Genomic DNA, 23,861 nt, shown 5'->3' on the forward strand with positions numbered 1-23,861 from the left:
TATTTCTATGGAAAAAAATCGTAGCTCTTTCCTTTTATTGAAGTCAGTTCGTGATCATCTATATAAAAGAAAGCTGTGTTCTGAGAGCACACACGCATTTGCATATGGCTGGTGTTCTCTTGCAAACTATTTGAATAAAAATAAAAGAAAAATGAAAATAGGAGTTTTCACTCAAGGGAAAAGTTAATGAACTCACTTCTCTTTCTTTCACTCCCTGATTAAATATTATGTTACCATTTTGTCTTTGTGCATGAAGAGTAAAACCCTGCTCTGTATTTTGCCAGCTTCATTCATGAAGCTTTGTATTATTTTTACAGCGCTAAAAAATTAAAAATGACTCTCACCACGTGAGTAGCAGAACGGAGAAGAGCAGTAATTCCCAGCAGTGTGGAAGAAGTAGAAAGTGAAAGATGAGACATCTTTTGTTTCTTTGAATAGGCATGAGCTGTGCTCCAGCACACGCTGACGGGAATAGTCCGAGAAGACTGGCTACAGAAGGCATTACCTGCCACGTAAGGTATCTGTGCAACCTTCCTTTCTCTTCCACATTCATTATTTCTGAGAGCCTGTGGGCTCAGCAGCAAATTGCAGTGATGTTTTAGGTTTGAGTGCTTGAATGTTCTGATTTTCACTTATAGCTGCTAGGGAGGATTTCAGCAGATTTTCAACTAGGCTAGCTGAACATCACCAGTCTTCTCTCCTGCAGTGGTCAGGCAGCTCAATGAGCTGGTGTTATGTAGTGCCCAACCTTCTTTAGGGTGTCAGCAGAAGCACTAGTAACATCCACAGAAATAAGTGCAGACTCGAATGCCAGAGCATGGCTCCAGGAATGGCTTGGCGTTTTATTAACACATCAGAAGTCTATCACCATGGTTCTCTGGATGTACACAAAGTGCTAGAAGCGCCTCCCTGAGGCACCATCAGAAAACCAGCTCTGTGTGAAAGCATTTTCATGGGGAAAGTCTGTCAGCTGCTCAGTATGGCTATTTTTTCCCCCAAATCTTCTTGAGAATGAACGTTGTTGCTTTTAATCTACAAGTGGATGCAGGGTTTAATAGAGGCTTAATGCCTGAATGGCTTGCAGTCTTGTTCAGTCAGCTGCTGAGATGTAAGTGGGAGTAACAGGGAATGGTGGAGGAGGTGTCCATATGCAAACCTTGTAAAACAATGTTTTGGGGGTGTGAGTGTGTGTAAATTCTTAGAAAGGGGAAATGAAAAGCAAACAAACATGAAAGTGTGAGTGGAAAACGTAGTTTTAATGCTTAGGAGTGAACTCCTCCATCCAGGGATTTCATCTGTGCTGCTGCTACTGGCCCATTTTGGTGTATAGTAAGAACAATTCTTCTAGCTGCCAATCAACCATTTTCTTTTCGATAATTATTCACATTGCTGTAGAAACGGAAATTATCCCTATTTTCTCACTTTCCAGTGGAAAACTGTAGTTGCAGCTGCTCCCTCCCCCCGTCTGGAAGTTTTACGTGCTAAGAGTCGTCAGCCAGCCTTGCCTTAAATCAAATCTTTACATGCAGCCTGGATGCAAATCTAGCAAGCACAGCAGCTGCCTACTCTTAGCAAGGAGAAAAGCAACACGTTTCTTCAGCCACTGGCTAGGGAATTCCTGCTCAAAGAAGAGGGCTACGCCTTGTCTGATGCCTTTATGAAGTTATAGGAGACAGTTTCCTGCGGGCTTTCACAGATACTGCTAATCATCTTAAACTGAAACAGGGCCTCCAAAAACAGCATGTAAATCCCCATAACACACCTTCAATTTCTGTCTCCAAGGCTACCCAGCTGCCCTGATCCTCTGTGACAGGCTTGAAATGCCATGATGCTTCCTTTTGAACTATTCCTTGCCCACTTTACTCCCAGACCTCCCTATGGGAAGAAGCCCCACTAGCTTGCCTTGCTCACAGGGGACAAGGCTTCACAGCATCATTGCCTTGTGCTGGGTGATGAGCAGTGGGACATATGTGTGGCAGGGGATACAAGGCCCTCTGCTGTCCTACAGCTGGGTGGAACTGATTTCCTCGGGGGCACAAGAAGAGCTGCACAGTCCTGCCCTGCCCAGTTGTGCTCACCCATCTGCACAAAGGCTGGGTCTTAAGGGCTCTTTAAAACTATGTTAATAGCATTTTTCATGCTGCTTTTACTGAGCCTCCTCATTCTGCTCTAAACCATGAAGTTCATGAATAGCAGCTATTCCCTGGTCAGGGAAGCACATTTTGGGGGACACAATATATGTAGCTTTACTGGACATTTTTCAGTGATTTTACATGCAGATACTGCCTTCTCACAGTGAGCCAAATTCTGCCCTCTCGTGAAGTCTCTTGGGTCTAAATTAGCGAGACTTTATATATATCGTGATTTGAATCTGAATGTGCTTCCTTGCTTGCAATCCCTGTGGTCACAAAGTAGGCAAGGAGACTCTGTGCTGTAGTTTAACTTGCCATGAGCGGGCTTTTTGGTCATCCTGGTGAACAACGTGATCAGCAGGCACATTCCCTGTGTCGTCAATGTGGGAGCATTTTCTGCAGGATGCAGGATTTGCAAAGGCATAGATGTATAAGGCAGGGTCCCAGCAGCACATAGAATTCCCCGGATAGTGGCTCATCTTGCATCTTCACTGATAGCACCTGAGGTCCCTCTCAAAACCATTCCCCAGGACTCACAGGAGTGCTGGATGAGCTGATGAGGCATTTGTGCCACAGACACCCCCAAAGCACTGCAGAGTCAAGAGAATGATGCCAGACTAGAATCAATGAGGCCTTATGCGGGCACTCAAGAATAACAAGCCAACCAGTGGATTTGCAGGCAGCCTGTAACAGCTTGTTATCTGATGTCCCCTGGGCACAAACACTGAGACATCTGCAGTTTTTGACCCGTTTTTTCCCTCTGCTGGCTCAATAGCTAGTTAGCCAGTCATCCAAAGGAGAAACAAAACAGAGGGAAGAAGGGAATGCGTGCCAGTAAGCAGAAGCTGGAATATCGGGACGCCAAAAGGACTGGAAATAAAACAAGAACACAGGTTTCTTTGCTCTCCTTTATTATTTGTGCATCAAGCTCTCTGAGTTTGTTTCTGGAACTCTGTTGAAAGCTTGCTAGTTGCCACTGAACTTTAACGTTGGTTTATTTTGCATGTATTTTGCATTTCCTATCTCCTTGTTCGGTACTGCAAGATAAAAATGAACCTGAACAACACACAGTGGGACTTCATTGATTGTCTCTAGTCCCTTTAATCTCTTCCCATTCCATCAGGGGCCGGGAGGAGCCCCAGAGCAGGCTGCTGTGTCTTTTGAAAAGAGATCCCTGGAGCACAGCAACCCTGCCAGCTAACACTGTGCTTCCCTGCTTCCAGGCTCTTGTTACTAAAGAGTGTGCCCAGATTGTCTGAAGGGGTCATGAACACCAGCCCCGGCCTAATCTTCTAATTAACTCCTGTTAATGTAAGTGCACTTGAGAAGATTCTTTTAGCCACGCTACTCAAGAAATTAGAAGCCCTCTCTCAAGGAGACAGAGCGTTTCTTCTTTCATAGTTCAGCAGGACAACACTGTCTTGCTGCATGAGAAGGATTTGCCTCATCCTGTGGTGCTCATTTCTCATCCCTGAATTACAGTGTATTTTAAATCAACTCAGGATAGTAGGTGGCAGCTCAGTGTATATTATTTGCTACATTTTAGCCTTGCATAGGCAGAGGCCTCCTGGCTTATTGGTTCTCTAATTTTTATGCCTTGGAAAAGCCTAAAGATTGGTGTGCATGCCTTGCAATGATATGTAAGGCTCTGGGACCTACTAGAGAAACATGCTGCTGCTGCTGCTTCTCCTTTAACCCAACGCGGCCTCATCGCATGGATGCCCAGCTTGTTGCAGTCAAGGTTAGAAAGGGATTTGAGCCTCTTTCTGATGTGGAAAGAAAGTAGTCCCACAGGTAGAAGCACAAAGAACAGCTGAGCTCAGGCTGACCTCAGGAAAAAAACAAAGCAAGTTTCCACAATGGAGTGTAGGTGGACTGCATTGGGAGAGCGAATGTGGAGCAGGATGAGAATTGTACCTGCCTGTGCTATAAGCAGAGACTCTGCAGCTCTCCCGGCATCAATTTTGCCTAGGAGAATCCATCTGAAAACAAACAAATACCAACAGAAGTGCTTCTATTGTTTTCTTTCTCTGTCGGTAATAAAAACTATTCCTTTAAAAAAAGAGCAATATCCTCCCCTATGATTTTAGCAGTCACAACACAGAAATGGAGAAAACCTGAAAGCACAATTGACTCCTTTTGATTTTTCCTATTTCAAGAGAGGAGACGTGCCAGCGGGAAAGAGAACAAAAATCACGCTGAGTAAATCTGGAATTTAAACTGCCACTGATGATCAACAGCAACCATCCAAATATTTATTTCTTCTTCTACAGTTTCTTTCTGATTAAGCTGATTAGCAGATCTTTAACTTGATATTCAGTCACCGTTACATAAAAAACATGTATCTTTTAGGTCGTTTCTTTAATTATTCACTTCTGCAGGAATTCAGATGGTGAGATTTGGGGGATAATTTAGTCACGTACCGCCTTAGCATGCAGCTTCTCTTCAATAATTTGTTGATTAGTCATCTCCATTTGGTACTAGAGATCAAGTCCTCCTTGCACTAGGCTTGACAAGAAAATGTCCAATGGTTTGAGCAGGGTTTTATCCCTACTGCACGTACCGTAGCAGAGGTGCCACAACATGTAGAGTCGGATCTATAATACCTAGACAGTGCTTTGAAATATGGCTCCGTGTATGGGATACAGTCACAATTTCAAGCAAGAAGCAAGGGAGGGACTGCAGCTCTGCTGCTGGAAGCATACAAGCGAGGCATGAAGCAGAGAGATACCTCCCTTACTGCTTAGCAGGCTGGATAAGTTTCTGTGTGTGGTTTGCTTGTGTGGCATTGGTGATATTGTGTGCAAGCTGCAGCCACTTGCATGTCTCCACAACCTGTCTGCTTCCCAGTTATCACGGCTGCAGACCACCATAAATGTTTCTGCAGGCAAGCTTCTAAGGTCATGCTGCTGAACCTCCATATATGCACTGAACTATCATGATACATGGGTTTGGGATTTTTTCACTCCTTGTGTGTTTAGTGCACTAAAATTCCAGTTCAACAAGAGCTCAGCATGTAATATAAAGCAGCTGTTTATGGGTGCTTAAGTACAGAGTTAAGGACCAAACTTCAGGCAGCCAGATTTGAAAAGTGTAGTAAGTCCTTAAATGATGTGCTCAGCTGAAAGGAGCCTACTCTAAAAATGCTCATGAAGTGTGAGGGTTTATGATGGGAAGGAACCTGTAGCAAGCAGCGTGTGTGCTTCCCACTTTTCCTAGGTTTCATTATGCCTTCCTGCCTCACAGAACAGCTGTAACATTAAACCCATTGAAATTTGCAAAGTGCTTAGAGATCTACCGAAGGGAGGCAGGACAGAAGTAAAAGGTACTCAATTTTCATCGCATTTTATCAGGCAAGAGAGTTCCCAGAATGTCTTTGTAACAAATAAGAATAAATAGCTGCAAATGTAAAATGTATCCTGCGCTCACTAATAGGTATCTTTCGGGCAGTGGTTGAGGAGAATCTCTACTTAAGAACAGCGTAGATTTGAAGACTTGAATTCATATTTCAATACCTTTCTTAGGGCCATAACTTTATGCACTTCACTAGTGCATGAATACTATCCAAATCTACTGGCATTTGAGTAGTGGTGGCAAACAGTTTGATGGTTTTCTCCCTTCAAATTTCCACTAGATGTTCAAATAAATCACTTACAAATGTGTGTGGCTTTTTTTTTCCTCATGACTTGGTTACCTCAATAGCCAGCTGAATAAATTACTTATTTTTTTCCCCATCAATCTGCAAATAATTAATTCACAAGTACTTTTTACACGAGGCAGTCAGCTCTAGCCAGGACAAATCAAGGTAATTTCCTGCTCTTTTGATCAAATGCCAGTAGGACTTTATCTTGGACAGCTCAATAGACACAGGTTTTTAATGCATAATACATAATGGGTAAGTTGAGTTTTTCACAGTTCTTTGAGAGCTCTCTGCTATTGCCCATATTTCTGTTCAGCTACCAAGAGAGGCATGACAAGGGACATATATTTTCTGTCCAGGTATGCTCAGAAGCATTTTACTGACCTGAGCGTGCAGCTCAGAGGCTGACAAGGCTCACACCAGTCACAGCCTCTTGGCTGGAACATGCCAGCTGGTTTGTAGAGCAAAGTGAGATTTAACAAGGGTTGAGGATGAGTACTGTGCCACTCCAGCATCTCAGGCAAACCTTGAGCAGAATGAAATCAAGAGACATGGAGTTTGGCCATCACACAGGGATAATGTCCCTAGCTCACAAGGAAAGGATCTTTAAAGAATAGCCATGACACATGGTGGCACATCTATTTGTAGGTGTCTCCAGGACAGTCTACACTGTGGCTCCCTTTTCTTGGGGCTCTTGTGTGAGCAGCTTGGAATCGGCTGGCGGTCTCCTTCCTGCCCTCAGCGTATGTGTATTGCTGACAGAGCAGCTGAGAGTGGCCCTATCCTCCCGCCTAGCCCTCACTTTGTTGTGCAGAGCTTATGGCTGCCGCACAACAGCCCTCAGGCTCTGGGACCACAAGATTTCTCCACTTCTTAAGGCTTGCAGCCAGTGATCTGCATGGGAGCAGCACTTCTGCAGTCCCTGCCCTGAGCGGGGTGTGGGCCCTGTCTGTGTGGGCCCTTCTTTTGCCAGAGATGCACGGGGCTCCTGAATGCTGCACGCCTTGCACCCCACGCTCCCTGTGGGCACTCATCTCACCTCTGCTGCTCAGGTACAAGGTGAGGAACACAACTTGCTCATCCATGCTCGTTAACAGAAAGGCTTTGCAAAGCCTGCTAAGTGGGTGCTGGAGGAGTTGTGCAAGCAGGTGGCTTTCTTGAGGATCAGCGTGCGCTCATGTTTATGCACATATGTGTGCATATTGTTTCATACAACCCTCCAATTGTGATCGTTCCCCGAGAGTCTGCTGGCTAATCTAGTTACCCCAAAATGAGAGACTCCTTTTGCCCATGCATTATGCAGCAATCCAGGTATGAAGAAATGTAGGCAAACAATCCTGCAGTGTCATCAATAAGTGAATATATATGTGGTATCTACGCAACAACAGCAATGCTAAATGCTGAAAGTCAAACCGAGCCTTCCTGAGAAACAAACAACTGACCACATATTTACTCTGCATGTCATAAATAAACATGGCGAGAGCACAAAAACAGAGGAAGATATTTGTGTCGACTTTATGCTCGGAGAAAGCTTTCTACTCAGTTTGGCTCCCATAGCTGAACTATACAAAATGGAATTGGCAAGGGGAAAAAAAATGACATAATCACACACATGCAACAATCCATTTGAAAGTAGGACAGATGAAAAAGGAAGAAAGCCGGCTTTGAAGGACAAGGTAGACTGATGCTGTGGTCAGCTCCAGCCCTCTTCTTTTTGGCCTCTGCACCAGCGATTCATCAGCCTCAGCAAAATGGTTCTCAGGATGAATGGGGGGGATCTCAAACATGTGCCAAAATTGTCACAACTCTTCAAAATATTCTTTAATGCTCCATGCTGCAAGGTTGGGTAGTGAGAAAGGAAGAACATCAGCAGCACGTGGCCAGACAAAGATGCCTTGAAATACAGAGGTGTGGGAAGGGGCCTGGGGATGAGCTCCACGTGCTTTTTATGTAGTGTAGCAGCTAATGACCTAGTTTCATTTTTGGATATGTGAGAAGGGGAAAACCAAATAATGCTAGAGAAATGATTTGCCTTCTGTGCGCAGCATGTGTACAGACCACAGCGATATTGCATCTAGGGTCAGTGCCTGTGTGTCAACAAGCACTTGGAAATACGGGAGAATCCACAGAATGCTGCAGGGGCTGGAAACTGAATCAAACAATGCGAGGCTTCAAAGAAAACCCATTCAGTGCAGCAGGAAGAGGTGATAGGAGCACAGGTTTGTAGACAAAGGCGTAACTGGTTCTGATGTCTCGAAGTCGAAGTTAGACAAATTCCACCTTGAAAGAAACAATTTTCTAGCAGCAAGGATAATTAAACACTGGAACAAATTAGTAGGTGGTGTAAGGCACTTGCCATTCCTTGGAGCCTTTAAGACAAGACGTGCTGTCTCTCCAACAAACCCACTTTGATCCAGCCGCTGAGAAAAGCTCTGTGGCTCGTGTGTACAGGTCAGATTAAGGGGTTACAGTGGCCCCTTCTGTTTTCAGATCTGCATGGGAAGGAAAAGGGGTTTTGAGTAAAAGCCAGTTTAAAAAGGGAGCTGACACTTGTTGAGAACACCACACCACAGCTCAGGAGAGCAGGAATTTACCTTTTCACCATCACCAGTAATACTGCAAAGCAGTAGTGAAGCAGATATCTGCATCTGGTGGTTACAGTGAGTACCACAGGAACTTCCAAATGAAATGACCAGAAGGAAAGGCTTTCCAAGGCCACCTCTTGCAGACATCTGCTGCTCTAGCCATTCAGCCCTGTAATGCAAGTCCTCATCAGCAAACCTGACCCAGCAGAGGAACATGGGGAGCATGGGGCAGGCAGGGAGCACAGGGCTCCTGTCAGCAGGATACTTGTGCATGCAATGAGCCGTGTCCACACATACATTGCTGCTACCAGGCTGAAGGAGTGCAGGGGGAGATATTTGGACTAGAGTTTGATGAAGGATCAGTAGTTCAAACAGCATGATGAAAGTGGATGGGTAAAAATAGGAGATCTCTGTTTTCTGAATTTGACACAAGGGATGTGGCTTACAGGGAAGAAGTTCAGAAGAAATGTATTTGAATGGCAGCAGGGGAGAGCGATAGAAGCAGGTGGCAAGAACAAGCTGGCATAGGGGCAACGTAAACACTGATGAAGGCAGCCTTGTTTGGTTTAGGCGTCCTGCTGGCAGCTGCAGCCCCATTCTTAAGCCAGAGTTACTTTGGTGGGACAGGGCTTTGTGCTGCACACACCTCACCTCAACTGGAGCTCAGGCAATTGTGGCTGGAGGGTGAAAGTTCTCTCAACCCATCTGAGGAGGGTTCTGTCTCACTCCCATCAGGCAACGCCCTCCCTACTGTAAAGCACAACGGAATGAATGACAAAGTCCAACCTAAAATGCAGCCTGATAACCATCCCCAGGTACACACATGGTTTGCGCTTCCTGCTGCTGGGAGCACCCAGCCCAGCTCCAGGCCCAGGTGTGCTGCAGGCCTTGGGGGTCCAAAGTGGCCGTGCTGTGGTGGGGGCAGAAGGCTGGACACGGAGGAGTCCCATGCGGTGAAATACATGAGACGGACTTGGCTGCACCACATAGGCCTGAAGGGAGCCGGGGAAGCGAACAGCAAAACGCACACAGAGGGAGCCCCCATGTTTAAAGACCAGGTTGGACGGGGCCCTGGGCAACCTGATCTAGTAAATGTGTATGTTTGGTGGCTCTGCCAGGCAGGGGGGTTGGAACTACATGATCCTTGAGGTCCCTTCCAACCCGGGTCATGCTGTGATTTAACACGGCGGAGGGGGCTGAGCAGTGCCCGAAGGTCAGGGTCAGGCAGCGCCATGGCGGCGCCAGAGCAGAGCGCGGCCTCTCCCGGCCACGTGTGCGGGTAGAGGGGTAGCGGCGCCCCTCCGAGCCGCCCCGCTGCCCGCAGGCGGACAGCCCCGGTCCTCTTTCCCCTTGTGGCCGGCGGGGGCCGGGCCGTACCCGCACCTCCCCCGGTACCTGCGGGCGGGGGCGCGCGAGGGCGGGCGCTGGGGAAAGTTTGTGTCTGTGGTTGGCTGCGCGGCGCGGCGCGGCCGGTCGGGGCGGGCGGGCGGCTCCGAGCGCTCGTAGGGCAACGGGAGGAGAGCGGCCGCCGGTCCCCGGGCGGAGGGAGGCTGAGCAGAGCGTGAGCGGCGGCCGCCATCCGCCTCGCCGAGGGAGAGGGACCCGCCGGCATGGGGCAGCGCGGGGAGAGGGCGCCCTGCACGCTCCCGCTCCTGCTGCTGCTGCTGCTGCTCGGTGAGCCCGGGGGCGGCGGGAGGGGGTCGGGACGGGGCCGTGCTCGGCCGCAGGTAGCGGGGAGGGCAGGGCCGGACCCGCCGGCGTTCGGTGGGAAGGGGGTCGGGCGGCGCCGCGGGGCTGCGTTATCCTCCGGCGGGAGACCCGCCCGGCCCGGGCCCCCCGCGGGCGTTAGCGGCCGGAGCTGCCCGCACGACGCGAATGGAGAAGTTTGAAGGGACGGGGCGGCCCGGTACGGCCCGGTACGACCCGATGGGAGTCGGGAACCGCCGCACAGGTGCGAAGAGCTGAGCTCGGCGTGCGGGAATGCAAGCTGCGCTCAGGGAATGGGGCTACGGGATCCTCCGAGCGGGAGCGGCGCAGCAGCGGGGTGGTGGTGCGTTTCTTACTATTGGAATTGGAGTATATACATATATATGTGTATTTGTTGCTCCGTGAGGCAGCGTCGGGCTGCTGCTCTGTTGGGAGCGTTGCTGAGGGAGAGGTGAGTTGAGCAGGGAGGTGCCCAGGTGAGAGCCGTGCCCGTTGAGGGCTGGCGGGGATGGGGGGGTGCCCTGCGGGCAGCGAGCTGGAGCCCCGCCGGGCACTCCGGTCAGAGGGAGCGAGCTGCTAACAGTGTGCCCCCGTACCCCGCCCAGCAACGCTTTTTTTCCGAGCAGAACAGTATTTGCTGACTTAGTTGGTGCTTGTACTTTTGACATCGCGATGACTAATTCTTTTCTATTACTGCCAGAGAGCGCGCTCTCCCCGTGGCCGGGCTGAGGGATCCTCCGCAGGCAACGCTGCGGGGCAGAACGCCAGGCTGCAGCTGGGCCGGGGTGTCGGCGTGGGAGAGCGGGATCCCTCTCATGCAGGCTTTGCAGAGAGGTGTCAGTGTGTGCCTGCTCCTGCTGGGGGCTGGGGCTGGCCACATCGGCGCTTCTCACAGCGTGGGCACCGGGCCAGCTGGGAAAAGGAGTGACAAAGCGGGGGAAACTCCCTTAACCCTGTTTAGAAACAGAAAGGGAATGATATATCTCAAGCGAACGGCTTGGTAGGATGGGCAGGAAATGATGGGCTCAGGTGAAGTTCTGAAGATCGTGAAGCGAAAAGAAATATTGAGAAAGGTGCCCAAACAACCTTGCTAACTTAAAATGTGCGTGCAACTGGTCAAGCTGTGGTTTGTCTGGATGTTCTGAGTTGTGTTGTGGGGATTTTGTATTATTATTCTAATTGCAGTGTAGTGTTAAAATTGAAAGCACTTTTGTGTGCAGCGGAAAGAACCCTGAACTTCCCAGTGTGTGTATGTGCTGTGTGGATATCAGCTGCTATAGGGACTGGGCAGCTCTTTGAGGTGCTCTGACTGCTTAGAGGTCGGTGTGTGGGAGGCTGGGGAAGTGCTCCTCCTCTCACTGTGCACAGAGGGGTGCTGCAGCCAGCGTGTGTTTTCTAGCAGCTCTTCAAGAGAGAGGAGAGTTGTCTCTTTCTTCTAACCAACATGCAGTAGGTGTTGATGCATTCCTGTATAGCCAAGGTGGCAGGAAGGAGTTGAGGTCTGTAAGAGTTCATTGGCATGGGCTGCTCAGGGAAGTGCTGCAGTCACTGTCCCCAGAGGCTTTTTAGAACTGTATAGACATGGCATTGAAATACATGGTTGGTGGGCATGGTGGGGCTGGGTTGGTGGTTGGATTGGGTGACCTCAGTGGTCTTTCCAAGTGTAATGATTGTGCGTTCCCTTGTGTGTACTTAGACTTGATTGCTTCATTCAGATTTTTAGAAACTAATGCAGCAAATGGCTGAAGTATTCAGCTGTGGCAAACGTTTTCTCTGCCTTTCTCCTGGATGGTGGTGCCTTTGTTGTTTGTCGGTGCCAGCACAGGTAAGGAGATGGTGGATCCTGGGCTAAAGGCCTGGGTAGGAGGCCTCACGAAATCCTCAGCAGAGCACACCAGGCTGTGGGAAGATGCAGGAATCGAAGCATGAGTGATGTAAGAAGTGTTTCTACCTTTCCAGCCTGTGTTAAGGTTAGCAAATGATTGCTTAGTCACGTTTTCTTTCCAGCTCTTGTACATCTTTCCATGTCCGGCACTACTTTTCAGGGAGCACAGGTGCTTTTTCTTAAATTCTTCATCCGTGTTCTCCAGATTTCTCGATTGCAACGTTTTGACACAGCAACAGCTTGTTCTCTTTAGGTAGCCTCTGTTGTATTTGGCTCTAATCCCCGAATGGAGGTATAAGCCTGCCTCGACAAGATTGGAAGTAAGCGGTAGGGGTCATTTAGAAATGCAACCGCGTGCTTGATTAGAGGAGAATGTATGTAAAAAATAATGCATATCCATCCGTCTCACTGCATAAACAAATGCTCAGGGGCATTTGAGATTACAGATTTCCCATCTAAAAAACCGGTGGGTTAAATTGGTTTTGTGTGGTTGGTTTCTGGTGGTTATTTTCCAGTCGCTGTAATCCTTTTCAAATACTTAACTGCAATATGGATCTGTATGTTTTCTTAATGGAGAAACAGTTAAATATCTCAATAAGGCACTTTTAGAAAATGCCAGTTGTCTGTTTTTAGATGCCTTTCACCGATGCATTTTTGTGAAGTCCTGTGTTTTAGGAGGCAGAGGAATAGATGCATCTGAAAATGTGAATTATTCCTGATCCAGAAAGGAATCGATCACTTGGAAGTGAATTTGGGAAGAACTTAAGCAAAACATTAGTACTAAGAACTGGGTGAAGTAGGGGTTATGCCAGTGTCAGTCAATGTCCCTAAGTCTGGAAGTAAGGACATTAGATAGACTATGAAGTGTGGATATCTGTCACAGTGGCAATGTATCTTTTTAATGCTTTTCTTTTGACTTCTCCTGGAGATACTGTAGTAAGCTCCTGGGCCTGCCTTACTGGGGGTCCTGCTTTCTTAGAAGGTAAGTGGTAGTAAGTGATAAAGTCTGTTGTTTAGATATCACTAAAGTAGCATTGTCTAGAGGTACTGCATTACAATCTGCCCAGGAATAATGAGCCGTTTCCTGCATGACCTTTGTTCCCAACCTGAAGAATGATAGAATCACGGAAGGGTTTGAGTTGGATCCTTAAAGGCCATCTAGTTCAACTCTCCTGCAATGAACAGGGGCACCTTCAGCTCCATCAGGTGCTCAGTGCACCGTGCAGCCTGACCTTGGTTGTATCCAGGTAAAGAACGTCAACCATTTCTCCAGGCAACCTGTTCTACTACCTCACCACCCTTAGAGAAAAAAGCTGTTCCTTCAGGCCCAGTCTAAATCCCTCCTCTTTTAGTCTGAAGCCATTTTCCCCTTGTCCTATCACCACAGACCCTGCTAAAACAGCCTGTCTTGTGCCTTCTTACAGCTCCCCTGTAGGCACTGAAAGGCTCTCAGGTCTCCCCAGAGCCTTCTCTTCTCAAGGCTGAACAGCCCCAGCTCCCTCAGCCTCTCTAAGTAAGGGAAGTGTTCCATCCCTTGGATTAAGTACCCCCATGCTGAATTGAAGAAGAAAGGTCTGTCACATAAACAGGTGTGTTTTGATGTTGGTACCTGCTGCTGTGAGGAACCGGTGTTGCTAAGCACCTTGCTTGAGTCTTCTAATGTTTTACAGTTGTACAGGAGAGCCAGTAAGTTTGCCCTGGTGCTGCTTGAATCTTGTCGCAGTAGGGCTTCTGCCTCTTACAGTAGGTGAGTCAAGCTGCAGGAGAAGCCCAGAGAACTGTTTTGTCTGTATGCAGATGTGGCAAAATAGTGCTGCAGAAATACAAAGAAGAGCTGAAATAAGCTGAAATAGCTAATTTGTGATAATCTCTATGGCCAGATGGCATTTGCATGGATGCTGTAAAAGAACTGAATTGTTAGCTGAGCTATGGGAAGAATAAGTAAGTTATTAAGACACCGAATCCTGGACAATGTTTTACTCCTTTAAAAAAGGGATCTGAAGATGGTTTTTGGAATTAATTGACTTGTGAACTTCAGGAATGAGAACTAATTAAAGACTGGAGCTCACAGGCAAGCTGTCACAGCTGCTGATAGGCAGGGCTGCCAGCAATGCCTGTAGTATGTGTGCTTGGTACTTTGTGTTATGAGGGACATCTCTGAAATGGTTTATTATCCTGCAAGCCTTCAGGGCTGAGTGTCTACCCTAGGCTGACCTCTTTCTTTTTTCCTCTTCTTTTCTTTTTCTCTCCCCTAGAAGACAAACAAATGAACTAAAAAAAATAGCTCAATTGTTTCCAATCTTTCCTCTTTGGAAATGGGGAAGGCAGGAAGAAGCCGGTTGGCTTTTTGTTTTTTTTTTCCTGGCCAATTCTCCCTCCCTGGTCTCCAACAAATAATAACATTTCAGCTGCTAAGCCGAGAAGTTGTAGCACCTCCGTGCTTTCGAGCAAGGGCTGGAAATTTGGCTGGAGTTAACTCTGCATCGAGAACGTGGCTTTTGCTGTTCTTGTACAAAATGCCCAAATTTGGCCACATTAGAAGACTTGGAAAAGCATCCATTTCTAAAAGCTCTGTAGGGGATTAGTCTCCCGTCCCTGGAGAAAGCACGCTGTGGTTGCTTTCAAGGTGTCAAAAGATTATGGCAGGAATTAGGAGCGGGGAGGTAGAAGCTGCCTTTTAATTCCAATTTCAGAGTTGAGTAAATGTGTAGAGAAGTGGATTGTTTTTGTTGTTGGGTTTTTGTGTTTCTTTGTTTTTGCCTTCTCCAAATTGGCCAGTATTGAAACAGTGTGCTTGTCTGTGCGCATCGCTGATTGTATCTGCTGGTAAGAGCCTGCTGCTTCAGCAGACAAAGTGTGTATCATCTTTCTTATATGTGGCTTTCTGAAAAATCAATGTAAACTTTATGTGCAGTTTGTAACTCCTGTTCTGTGGCTTCAGCTGTTCTCCAGGTGTCCCCCATTGTCCTTCGCTTCGCTCTGGCTGTAAAATATCTCCTGCTGCTGCTCCCCAAAAGCTGGAGGACTTACCCTACCCTTCCTGTTTAATAAGCTTGATCTGCCCGGGCTCGCCTTTCTGCTGACTTCCCTAAAGATGTGGTTTAGCTTCACGTTTGCTTCATGCCCGCAGTTTGCATGCTTTCATGCTTTCAGAGCGGCTCTTGCTATATCGGTAGCCATTCAAAGGAGTTTGGTGGGACTATGACTGGGGTGGTGTTGGCTGGCAAGAGGCTGGTCCTGACAAAAACTCGTTCTGCTTAGGTTTGTCAGCCTTCAGAAGAATAATTGCCAGTGTAAAGGACTTTGTTTCATGTGCATGTTCCACTGTTAGCTCCAACTGCAGGGAATTTAGCATTGTATTTCAGGCTTTGATGCAACGTGGCTGTGGGGAATCTTTGAGCAGCTCTAACAGCATTGTTCTCCTACGCGCATTAAAATGATTGTTGCAAGAGAGGCATCCATAGGGACCTCTGCCAGCTTCTTATTGATGTGTTCAGTTTCATCTATTGACACACTACCCTTCATTATTACACAGTGAGTCCTGTGGCAGTGGAATCTGCTATTAAATCTGCACAGCAAAAGAGAATTGGCAGTAGCCTCTTTAAAAGCAGCGTGACCCCTGTGTTTGCAAAGAATAGCTTCTAAATATGAAGCAGATGCTGAGCTAATATAGGACACTTCCTAAATTTTCAGGGTACCAACTATAATAATCTAGAGCAAAATACAGAATTCATATAACTTGTGAGTAACCGTGTAAGATTCAGTACTATTTTTCTTCCTCAGTAACGTGTGATTTATTAGTACTTGCATGTGTTTGTGCCTGAATACAGCTAGTAATACCTAGGTGGTATTATTTGTTGATGGGAACTGGTCGAATAAACAGTAAGGAATTGATCTTTATATGCTCCAGTCCTACTTAGGATTCTAGACAGTGGGGCAGGTGATACATCTTCCTCTGGCTTTTGCCATAGACACAAATTTTGTCCTTTCAGAGCACTACTCATAATGTGAGCCTGATGTTACAACCTCCACTTTTACCCAAATCACAGGATGGTTTGGGTTGGAAGGGACCTTAAACCTCACCCAGCCCCAACCCCCTGCCGTGGGCAGGGCTGCCCCCCACCAGCTCAGGTTGCCCAGGGCCCATCCAACCCAGCCCTGAGTGCCTGCAGCAATAGGGCACCACAGCTTCTTTGGGCAACAAAGGAAGTGTTACAGTTTTCAGAAGCCTGCTAAAGCCCAGTGGCATCCCGTGTTTTGGGAGATGGATGAAGTTTGTGTCTATGTAGTCTACGTACAGAAAGGCTCTTTATGCTTGTTTATATTCAGTTCATATGGAGATTTAAATTAATTTTGAGTAATAAATCTGTTGCATCAACCTTGTTTCCCTTTGATCTCGCAGTCTGGTTCTAGACGAGGCTTGCAGTATGTACATCTTGGTTTAGAGAGCTGAAGTGCCTGGAGCAGGCTTCCATCAGGGAAGGAGTAAATAGTATGACAGCTTATCAGAGAAAAAAAATCACTCTGATCATCTGGAGATGAGAGGTGGCAAGGTAAGCCTCAGCCCTACGGTTCTGTCCTAAAGCAGTGTTGAACTGACATTAAAGCTATTGACTAAGCTCTGGGTGCAGGCAGCTGTATTGATGGGCACCTGTCAATAGCTGCAAAACGACTCACTACCCTGGGCTTGAGAGGGTTTTATTAAAAAAAAAAAAAAGAGAGAGAGAAAGAGAAAATATCAGGAGTCAGTAGGCACGAAATCGTGGCTGTTGTTAGAAATCAGAGGTAGGTGATGTGAGGAAGGAGCATTTGGGGAAGTCGTGCTCCCCAGTGAGAAAAATAATAGCGTGTTTAAAATGGAAGAGTGAGTTAAAGGTGTGTGTATGTGGGGTGGTGGGGTTGGGGCAGCCATCACCAGAGAACAATCTTAGCCACATAGAATGGATAGAAGCCACAGGTTTCTTGAAGCTCTGCAAATAAATCTTGAAATATCTGAGTTTTCTGAGCGAAGTTTTCTGGCAGGTAAATGGAATATCTAATTGTGGACTCCTGCGGAGTTTAAAACAAGGACTGAAGCGGGATGCGTGTGGCTGCAGGGCATGCTGTGGTGTCTGAATTGATTGTGGTGTCTGCCTTTGGAGTCTGAAAGGGATGGGCTGATGGCAGTGGCTGCAGCACTGCTAATAGAGTTGCTGGGTGGGGTTGTCCTTCCAAAATAGCGGAACAAATGAGTCTTCAGCTTGTATCTTTGCTCCTGCTCAGCACTGGAGGGCACAGAGAGCGTGCCTGTTCCAAACTTTGTCTTCCCGGTAAACCTATAGGGATCAACTGAGATGAGCCAAAGCTACTTGCTAAGGAACTGTTAAAGGTCATTTGAAATATTTTTCTGTTAACCCCCTTAGTGTGAGCAGTTGGCCTTTGGGTAGTATATATATATATAGAGAGAGAGATTTTTCTCCCTTCCGGAAGCTGAGAGACACTTTGCTCTTCATGCGGAGGCTGGTAACATATAGATTAGTGCCAGGCACGTGCCAGGATAAGGCATCTCCATACCCAGACTCCCTTGCATTAACAGCTCTTATCTAGAACAAGAGGCTAGTCTCCTTACAGTGCATTCCTGGAACTAGTGTATGCCATCAGGTAAATTGCTGGCTTCTCTTCCTTCTATATTTTCCTCTTTCATCATACTCCTGATGTTGGTGCATTGGGGTGAGAAGTCACTTTGTATATATGGGTTTGGTCAAAGTACAACATGAGTATTAATGTTGCACGAGTGACCATTTGGGGTCAATTGCCTTTTTGTTCTAGGGTCTTGCTTGCAATCCAGCGTGGCACTTTGGCTGTGTGGCTGTCATGAAGGAACAGTCAGTTGTTGGATTGCAAACTGAGCTTTCCTCTTCGGAGGAGGCCCCAAACATGAGACTTTCCGTTCCTGGTGCTTGGGTTAAAATGTGTTCAGAGGAGCAGTTTGTCAGGAAAATGATCAGTCACTGAGTCACAGGGTGTACTTTGAGGAACAGCAGGTTGTGCATTGGGGTGGAAAGATATCTGGAGGTTTTGGCAGGTAAGAAGAGGTGACGCAGGCTGTAGGTTCTTTCAATGATGTGGTGACAAAAGCTTTGTTACCACTTCACAGTGATGTTTTTTGTTGACTTGGTTTAATGGCAGGAAGTTGGTTTTGTTTTTGTTTTTTTTGACCTTGGGTGTATGGGAGAGGGAGGTAGAGGGAAATATGGCAGCAAGGTTACCTAGGTCTGAGGAAGTATGAATATGTGCTTGTAGGAGATCTAGCAGTGAGGCATGCTGGGTCTACCTTAGGACCTGTGTGTATTAAAGGTATTGAAGGCTTGCTGAGAGGACTTGGTTGTAGTTTAGATATTATTTCTTTATGCTCAGCTTTCAAACTCATCTTGACTGGGATAACATGATGAAACAATTTTGGGCGTGTTGTCAGAGGACAAAGATCTGATATAAGACCTTGTGCTGTAAAGGAGTGGTGGAAGACAGCTAATTGCAGGGAGTTTGGTAGTATGAAGGTAGAACTTTCTGCTTTTGAGTATGCTGGTATGAGGCTGGCCTACAGGTTGGCCTTGCTGGGTTTATGTGAAATGAATTACTGTTTTTGCTCCACTTCTGAGTGAACGTACATAGTGAGGCCTGGGAGAAATAGAGGCATATGCTGGGTTACACAGTAGTCAACAAGTTTGCTCTTTGATGAGGGGCTGCATGAGCCTGGTACCTGATCTCTGATGCAAAACAGCCAGATGTGTGTTGACTGTGCCTGGCACTTGCACGTCAAGGTTCTTGAGAGGAAGTTTGTCCTGCTCTTGCCTGTTCTGTTTGAGTGGGTAAGCAAAGAATTTGGCCTTCAAAGTTATTTGAGTGCTTCTCATTACTATTTAACATCACTGTTTTGCTCTGCACCTCTCCACAAATGGTTTCTTTTACATGGAGGTAAATCCTGCTGAGTGTGAGCCAATTTTGATGTGACTGTTACAATGTATTTTGTTGAATTAAAGTTGGATGTCTTGGGTGTGAACACATGCTTTCTAAAGGTGTGCAAAACGGAGCAAATATGGCTCCCTTTGCTTCTGTTCAGCTGTTGCACCCTTTGGGGAGGGCAGGTTCCTACATTCATTGTAGTACAGTGTAAATTGGTAATCACAGCCTGAACCTTTGATTAATCAGCTGAGGCAAGTGTTGGGTCAGCTGTGGGAGCACAGGTGAGAGTAATTCCGCTGTGCCCTCATTTAAGGGCTGACCACCACTAAGGCAGCTTCTCTTGGAGACTGCACCTCGGTGGAGATTGCCTCAGCGGTTCCCAGTAGACCTAAGGCTTCTATGCAGGTGAGTTTTTCCTGTAAATAACCTTTTGGGTATTTAGAACTACCATCTTTTCATTATTGTCACTGTACATATGGGCACTTGTGGGAACTTACAGGGGCTCTGGTTCAGGAGCCTGAAAGAATCTTTCACCTGGCCTGCCTGGGCCAAAGCTTTTCTCCTTCTTACTGGAAAAGATGATGTGTGTGCTATATGTGTTGAAATAGACGAAGTGGGGTGAATGGCCACTGAGAAATTTGAATAGAACTCATTTAGAGGGAATTCTGCTTCTCGGATGATGGATTCAGTTGGCGCTTTTAGGAGAGTGGAATCTTTCTCTTGCTCTCTTTCAGAATGTCTATTTCTGTACATGAAGTCATCTTTTGCTGGCCTTTCCTTTCCTCCGTTTGAATCCACTACTGCCTAAACATTCGTCTCAGCAGTGTCAGAAGTATGAATGCTGGCAAAGGTTTTGTCAGGTTGTCCGGGTTGTTTAGCTCTGCAGAAGAGTGAAGCTGTACAGAGGTTCCTCACTGCATCTCTATCTCAATGAGGACTGGTATGGCACCTCTTCCAGTGGATCAGTTGGTCTAAAAAACTCTAAGGAATATTGCCTTAGACCACCGTGGTTACATAAATGTACTGCTACTGGATTATACAGTTGTTCTGTGACTTGAAGTAATAATTCTGATTATGATTTCTGCTGCATGTGTGCTGAATTATGCATTGTGTGGAAGCTGTCACAAGCCTCAAGTAATAACCAAACTGGAGTTTAAAACCAAGTAAGCTCTGGAATAAAACAGTTGGCAGAATGCTCTTTGAATTGATGGTTATAGTCACAAGAAAAATAGTAATGTCCATTTCTAGATGATTTTTTTTCACATACTCAGTATCTTTTAATTCTCAAGTTTATTATTATTTTTTAATGTTGAGATAGAAACAAAGTGGAACCAATTAGTGTTTTCTTTCCTCTGTCCCTTCACTCCAAGAATATCATCAAAGCCCTGGAGCATGTCCAGAAAAGGGCAACAAAGCTGTCAGGGGTCTGGAGCGCAGTGGCTGAGGGAGCTGGAATTGTTCAGTGTGGAGAAGAGGAGGAGTATGGAGTTGTTATCACTCTCTACAGCTGCTTGAGGAAGTTGTGGTGAGGTGGGGGTTGGCCTTTTCTCCCATATAACTAGTGACAGGACAAGGGGGAATGGCTTCAAGTAGTGTCAGGGAAAGCTCAGATTGGATGTTAGGAAGCATTTCTTCTCTAAAAGAGTGGTCAGATGCTGGAATGGGCTGCCCGGGGAAGTGATGGAGTCACCATCCCTGGAGGTGTTCGAGAGCGATGTGGTAACAAGGAACATGGCTTAGTGGGGAAATATTGGTGGTAGGTTGACAGTTGGACTAGGTCATCTTGGAGGTCTTTTCCAACCTTGGTGATTCTGTGTTTCTTTATTACTGGTGTTTAAGGATAATACGTGGATAAGCATTGAACTAAGCAATGCCCAGGCTTAGCAGAAGCTTGTGAAATCAGGCTGAGGAAGTCTTTCTGCTTACTCCTTTCACAAGCAGAAATTAAAGAGCCTCAATTCAGAAACATCCCTGCAGGATGTTTCCCGTAACTCCAAAAGTGGTCCATAGTCTTAGCTTGTCCTTGATATTTCCGATATGCACTCCAACAATATTCAGCCATGGCATATTTCTGCAAAGATAAATAAATGCTGAAAAAGTCAGCAACAGTGATGCGAAATTTATTATCAACTTTCAGTATGGACATTCAGGGCTGTGGCTTTCACCTCTGCTGTTGTTTCAGGCCCTCTGCATAGAACTTAGAGCCTTGGCTTATGGAAGATAGAGGTGGGTATCACTCTGAGCTTGGGCTAAAACGTGTGTACGTATGGATCTTCCACATAGAAAATAGGGTTCTGATTATTATTTCAGTTGAGTTCTGCTTACAGGATGATTTTTTTCCAGCGGTAATTGGTTGCCTGGCCATGCCTGTGACTCTTCCCTAGCAGTCAACTATGTACATAACCTTTCTTAAAGAGCTTATCAGCTAGGAATAAGAAGTGTTTTTGATGATTTAGAGAGCTGTGCCCGAGAGCTTTCTTTTTTCCAGAGATTTTGTAATCTGAATAATGTGATGTGAGTACAGCTTTATTAGAATTGTAAACTCCCATAATGATCAGAAAGGAAGAATGCATCTGCCAGGCGGATTAATGAAGATGGTTCTTTTCATCAGTAGAGAGATTTTTTCTTTTTCAATAGGATCTCAGAGAATTCTGGGAGATCTTAGTGATTGTACTAAGCATCTATAGATGATGGATAGGAAGCGAGTTTCTTGTGTTGACCTGCTAAAAGATGAAAGTACAGGAATGTGAACAGGCCAGGCAAAAATCTGAATACTTTAAAGCTGCCAAGGAAAGATAATTATGAAAGTGTTAAACTGATTCTTTTAAAAAACACCTATTTTCTTTAGTAAAGTGGATCTCCGTGTACGATTAAAGCAGAGAGCTTCCTTTCAGCGTAGGGATGGACAGATCTTCTGTTCTGTACTTCAAGACTTTGTAGCAGTCTCTTGTCCGAGGCTTATTTATTCCTTGTGAAAGGGTCAAAGATCTTGAAATAATCTGTGTTTTGTCTGGGGGAAGGCAAAACCCAAACTAGGAGCGTGTTCTGTGTCCTACATTTTGATTCTTTGTAGGGCTTAGGCTATAAAACTGCAAACAGCGAAGGCATTTATAGGCTGCTGTTGCGATGCATTATGGCTGGTGCTCTTCTGCTTGGATTCTTTGAAATGTCTTAATTTGATGTTGTGTGTTTTAACTGGCTGAAGCTCCTGGGAAATGCTCTTCAGATCATTAATCTCTTAAAAACCTGTTCTTATTTCTGAAAAATTTAGTGGGGAGGCAGGGAGTGAGGTGAGGCGGAAGTCGTGTGGTTAAGTGTAGTGCTCTGTAAATGCTTTACCTTCTGTGCAGCTCTTAGCCAGCAGCAGGAGTGCCTACAAAGAACTTTGTTGTTTTCCTACAACAGTAATAATTGTGATTGCTGTCTAATAGCAAACAGGCTTTTGTTATAGGATGTTTCCTGATGTTAAGCAGCATTCAGTGTCATTTCTTGCTTATCCTATTTTGCTAATGCTTGTGAGAACAGGCTTTCACCTCAGTTTACTAGCATCCTAAGTGACAAAAGCACATCTCTTGGGTATAGGCTGGTGTTGTGCAGCTGGATCTCTCATTTCTGTTTTTCTCCTGATTTTCTTATGTAGAGGTCAGCATTTTGCATTTGCATTCTGGAAGATACATCAGTTCATACTGTCCTTGATGCTAAGGCTGGGTGAATAGTTCTCCTTGACCTCTTGTGGCTTCCAGGGCACGTTATGGAAAAGGATCAGGACTTGCTCTGCATTTTGGACAGCAGTGTTTCTTGGTGTTGCTTTCTGAGCCTAATCAAAAGGGACCAGTAACTCTCCCTGTGTGTGCTGAGTCCATCTCTGTTACCAGAGTGCCATTTGTGAGCAAAGGGGGCAGTTCAGAGAGATGCACTTCAGTGAAAATAAGCTAAAATCTCAAAGATGCTTAGGAGATGCTATGGGAACCTTTTCTCACTGTTAAAAAGCGTGGCCTGCTAATTTTAGTGTCTGTGGACAAGCCTGCAGCTTTTCCGATGAATTTTAACACCTTCTAATTTCTAAATTGGTGTTGTATTTTCCACGTTCTGTTCACGTGGTGCTCTGTACTGTGTGCTGTTAGACAGCTGCTGCACTTGCACCAGCCATCATTTCTTTTCAGTCAATGCTAAAATAGTTCCCTTGTGTTAGTACAGTGGCTGGCGTAAGACTTGTGAGATTTAGCCTGCAATGTGCTGTTGCTGATGCAGTGGTTATTTGCAACTTGCATTGTTGTCTTATGCTGTACATGTGCACTGATCCAGGACCACCCTGCAAATGGCTGTCGTGCTCTCTGGTGGGGTGAAGTTCAGCTGTGAAGGTTTTTGTTTGTTTTTTTTTCTGTTGTAAAATTTACTCTGGGTCCTGTCTGTTTGTCCCAGTACAGCAAATGTGAGGATGCCTAGGGTGCATGCAGTCTGCTGTCTGTTTCAGTGTAAGCTGATTATAAGTGTCAGTTAGAGAATAATTTCACAAATCTTAAGTTTTACCTAAATAAACAGCTCTTTATTTTGTATGTAGGTTGTCTTATAAGCAGAGTAACCCTGAGACAGCTCTGAGAGGAGGCTGGAACAGAAAAGAAACAAGTGGTTTTCCTCTGGGCTTCTCTCGGAAATTGTTTTCCTCTTCTTGCTGCTTTAACATTGCGTTTGGTTCTCTACCTGCCTTTCTCTCCTATGTTGTGCCCCCAAGGGTTCCCTTCTTTTCTGATTTTAAGAGTTACTTGAACATTTGGTATCCTTCCATTCTTTTTCTTGCCTCCCTCACCACCTGAGGAGCAAGGAGTGGAAAGAAGGATATCTCCTCCACGCTCCTGAAGGTGGAGAGGGAGCAGTGTGATGCCAAACATCCATTTGGCCTTGTGTCACGCCTCTGTCCCCAGCCAGGGCTGGGTGCCTGAGGACGGGTGAGCATACACTGTGACCATCCT

General features: G+C 46.1%; 1 protein-coding gene and 1 long non-coding RNA gene across 4 annotated transcripts in view; both read left to right on the forward strand.

Annotated features, from left to right (window-relative positions):
* Positions 1-437: 437 nt before the first annotated feature.
* LOC146762564 (uncharacterized) lies at positions 438-4,195 on the forward strand. Its single transcript, XR_014945927.1, has 2 exons — positions 438-517; positions 3,356-4,195. It is a non-coding gene; the product is annotated as an uncharacterized LOC146762564 (long non-coding RNA).
* A 5,605-nt stretch (positions 4,196-9,800) lies between these two features.
* Positions 9,801-23,861, forward strand: part of PTGFRN (prostaglandin F2 receptor inhibitor) — a 64,538-nt gene continuing 50,477 nt past the window's right edge. The window contains exon 1 of one of the 3 annotated variants that reach the window (XM_015879527.3): positions 9,801-10,031. In XM_015879527.3, the coding sequence (XP_015735013.2) occupies positions 9,968-10,031 (64 nt within the window). In that variant the 5' untranslated portion in view covers positions 9,801-9,967. The other 2 variants (XM_085547062.1, XM_085547066.1) reach the window with 2 other exon arrangements.

This window comes from Coturnix japonica, chromosome 1 (assembly GCF_054131305.1).
Source record: "Coturnix japonica strain WE chromosome 1, WE-NBRP24, whole genome shotgun sequence".
NCBI classification, from domain to species: Eukaryota; Metazoa; Chordata; class Aves; order Galliformes; family Phasianidae; genus Coturnix; species Coturnix japonica.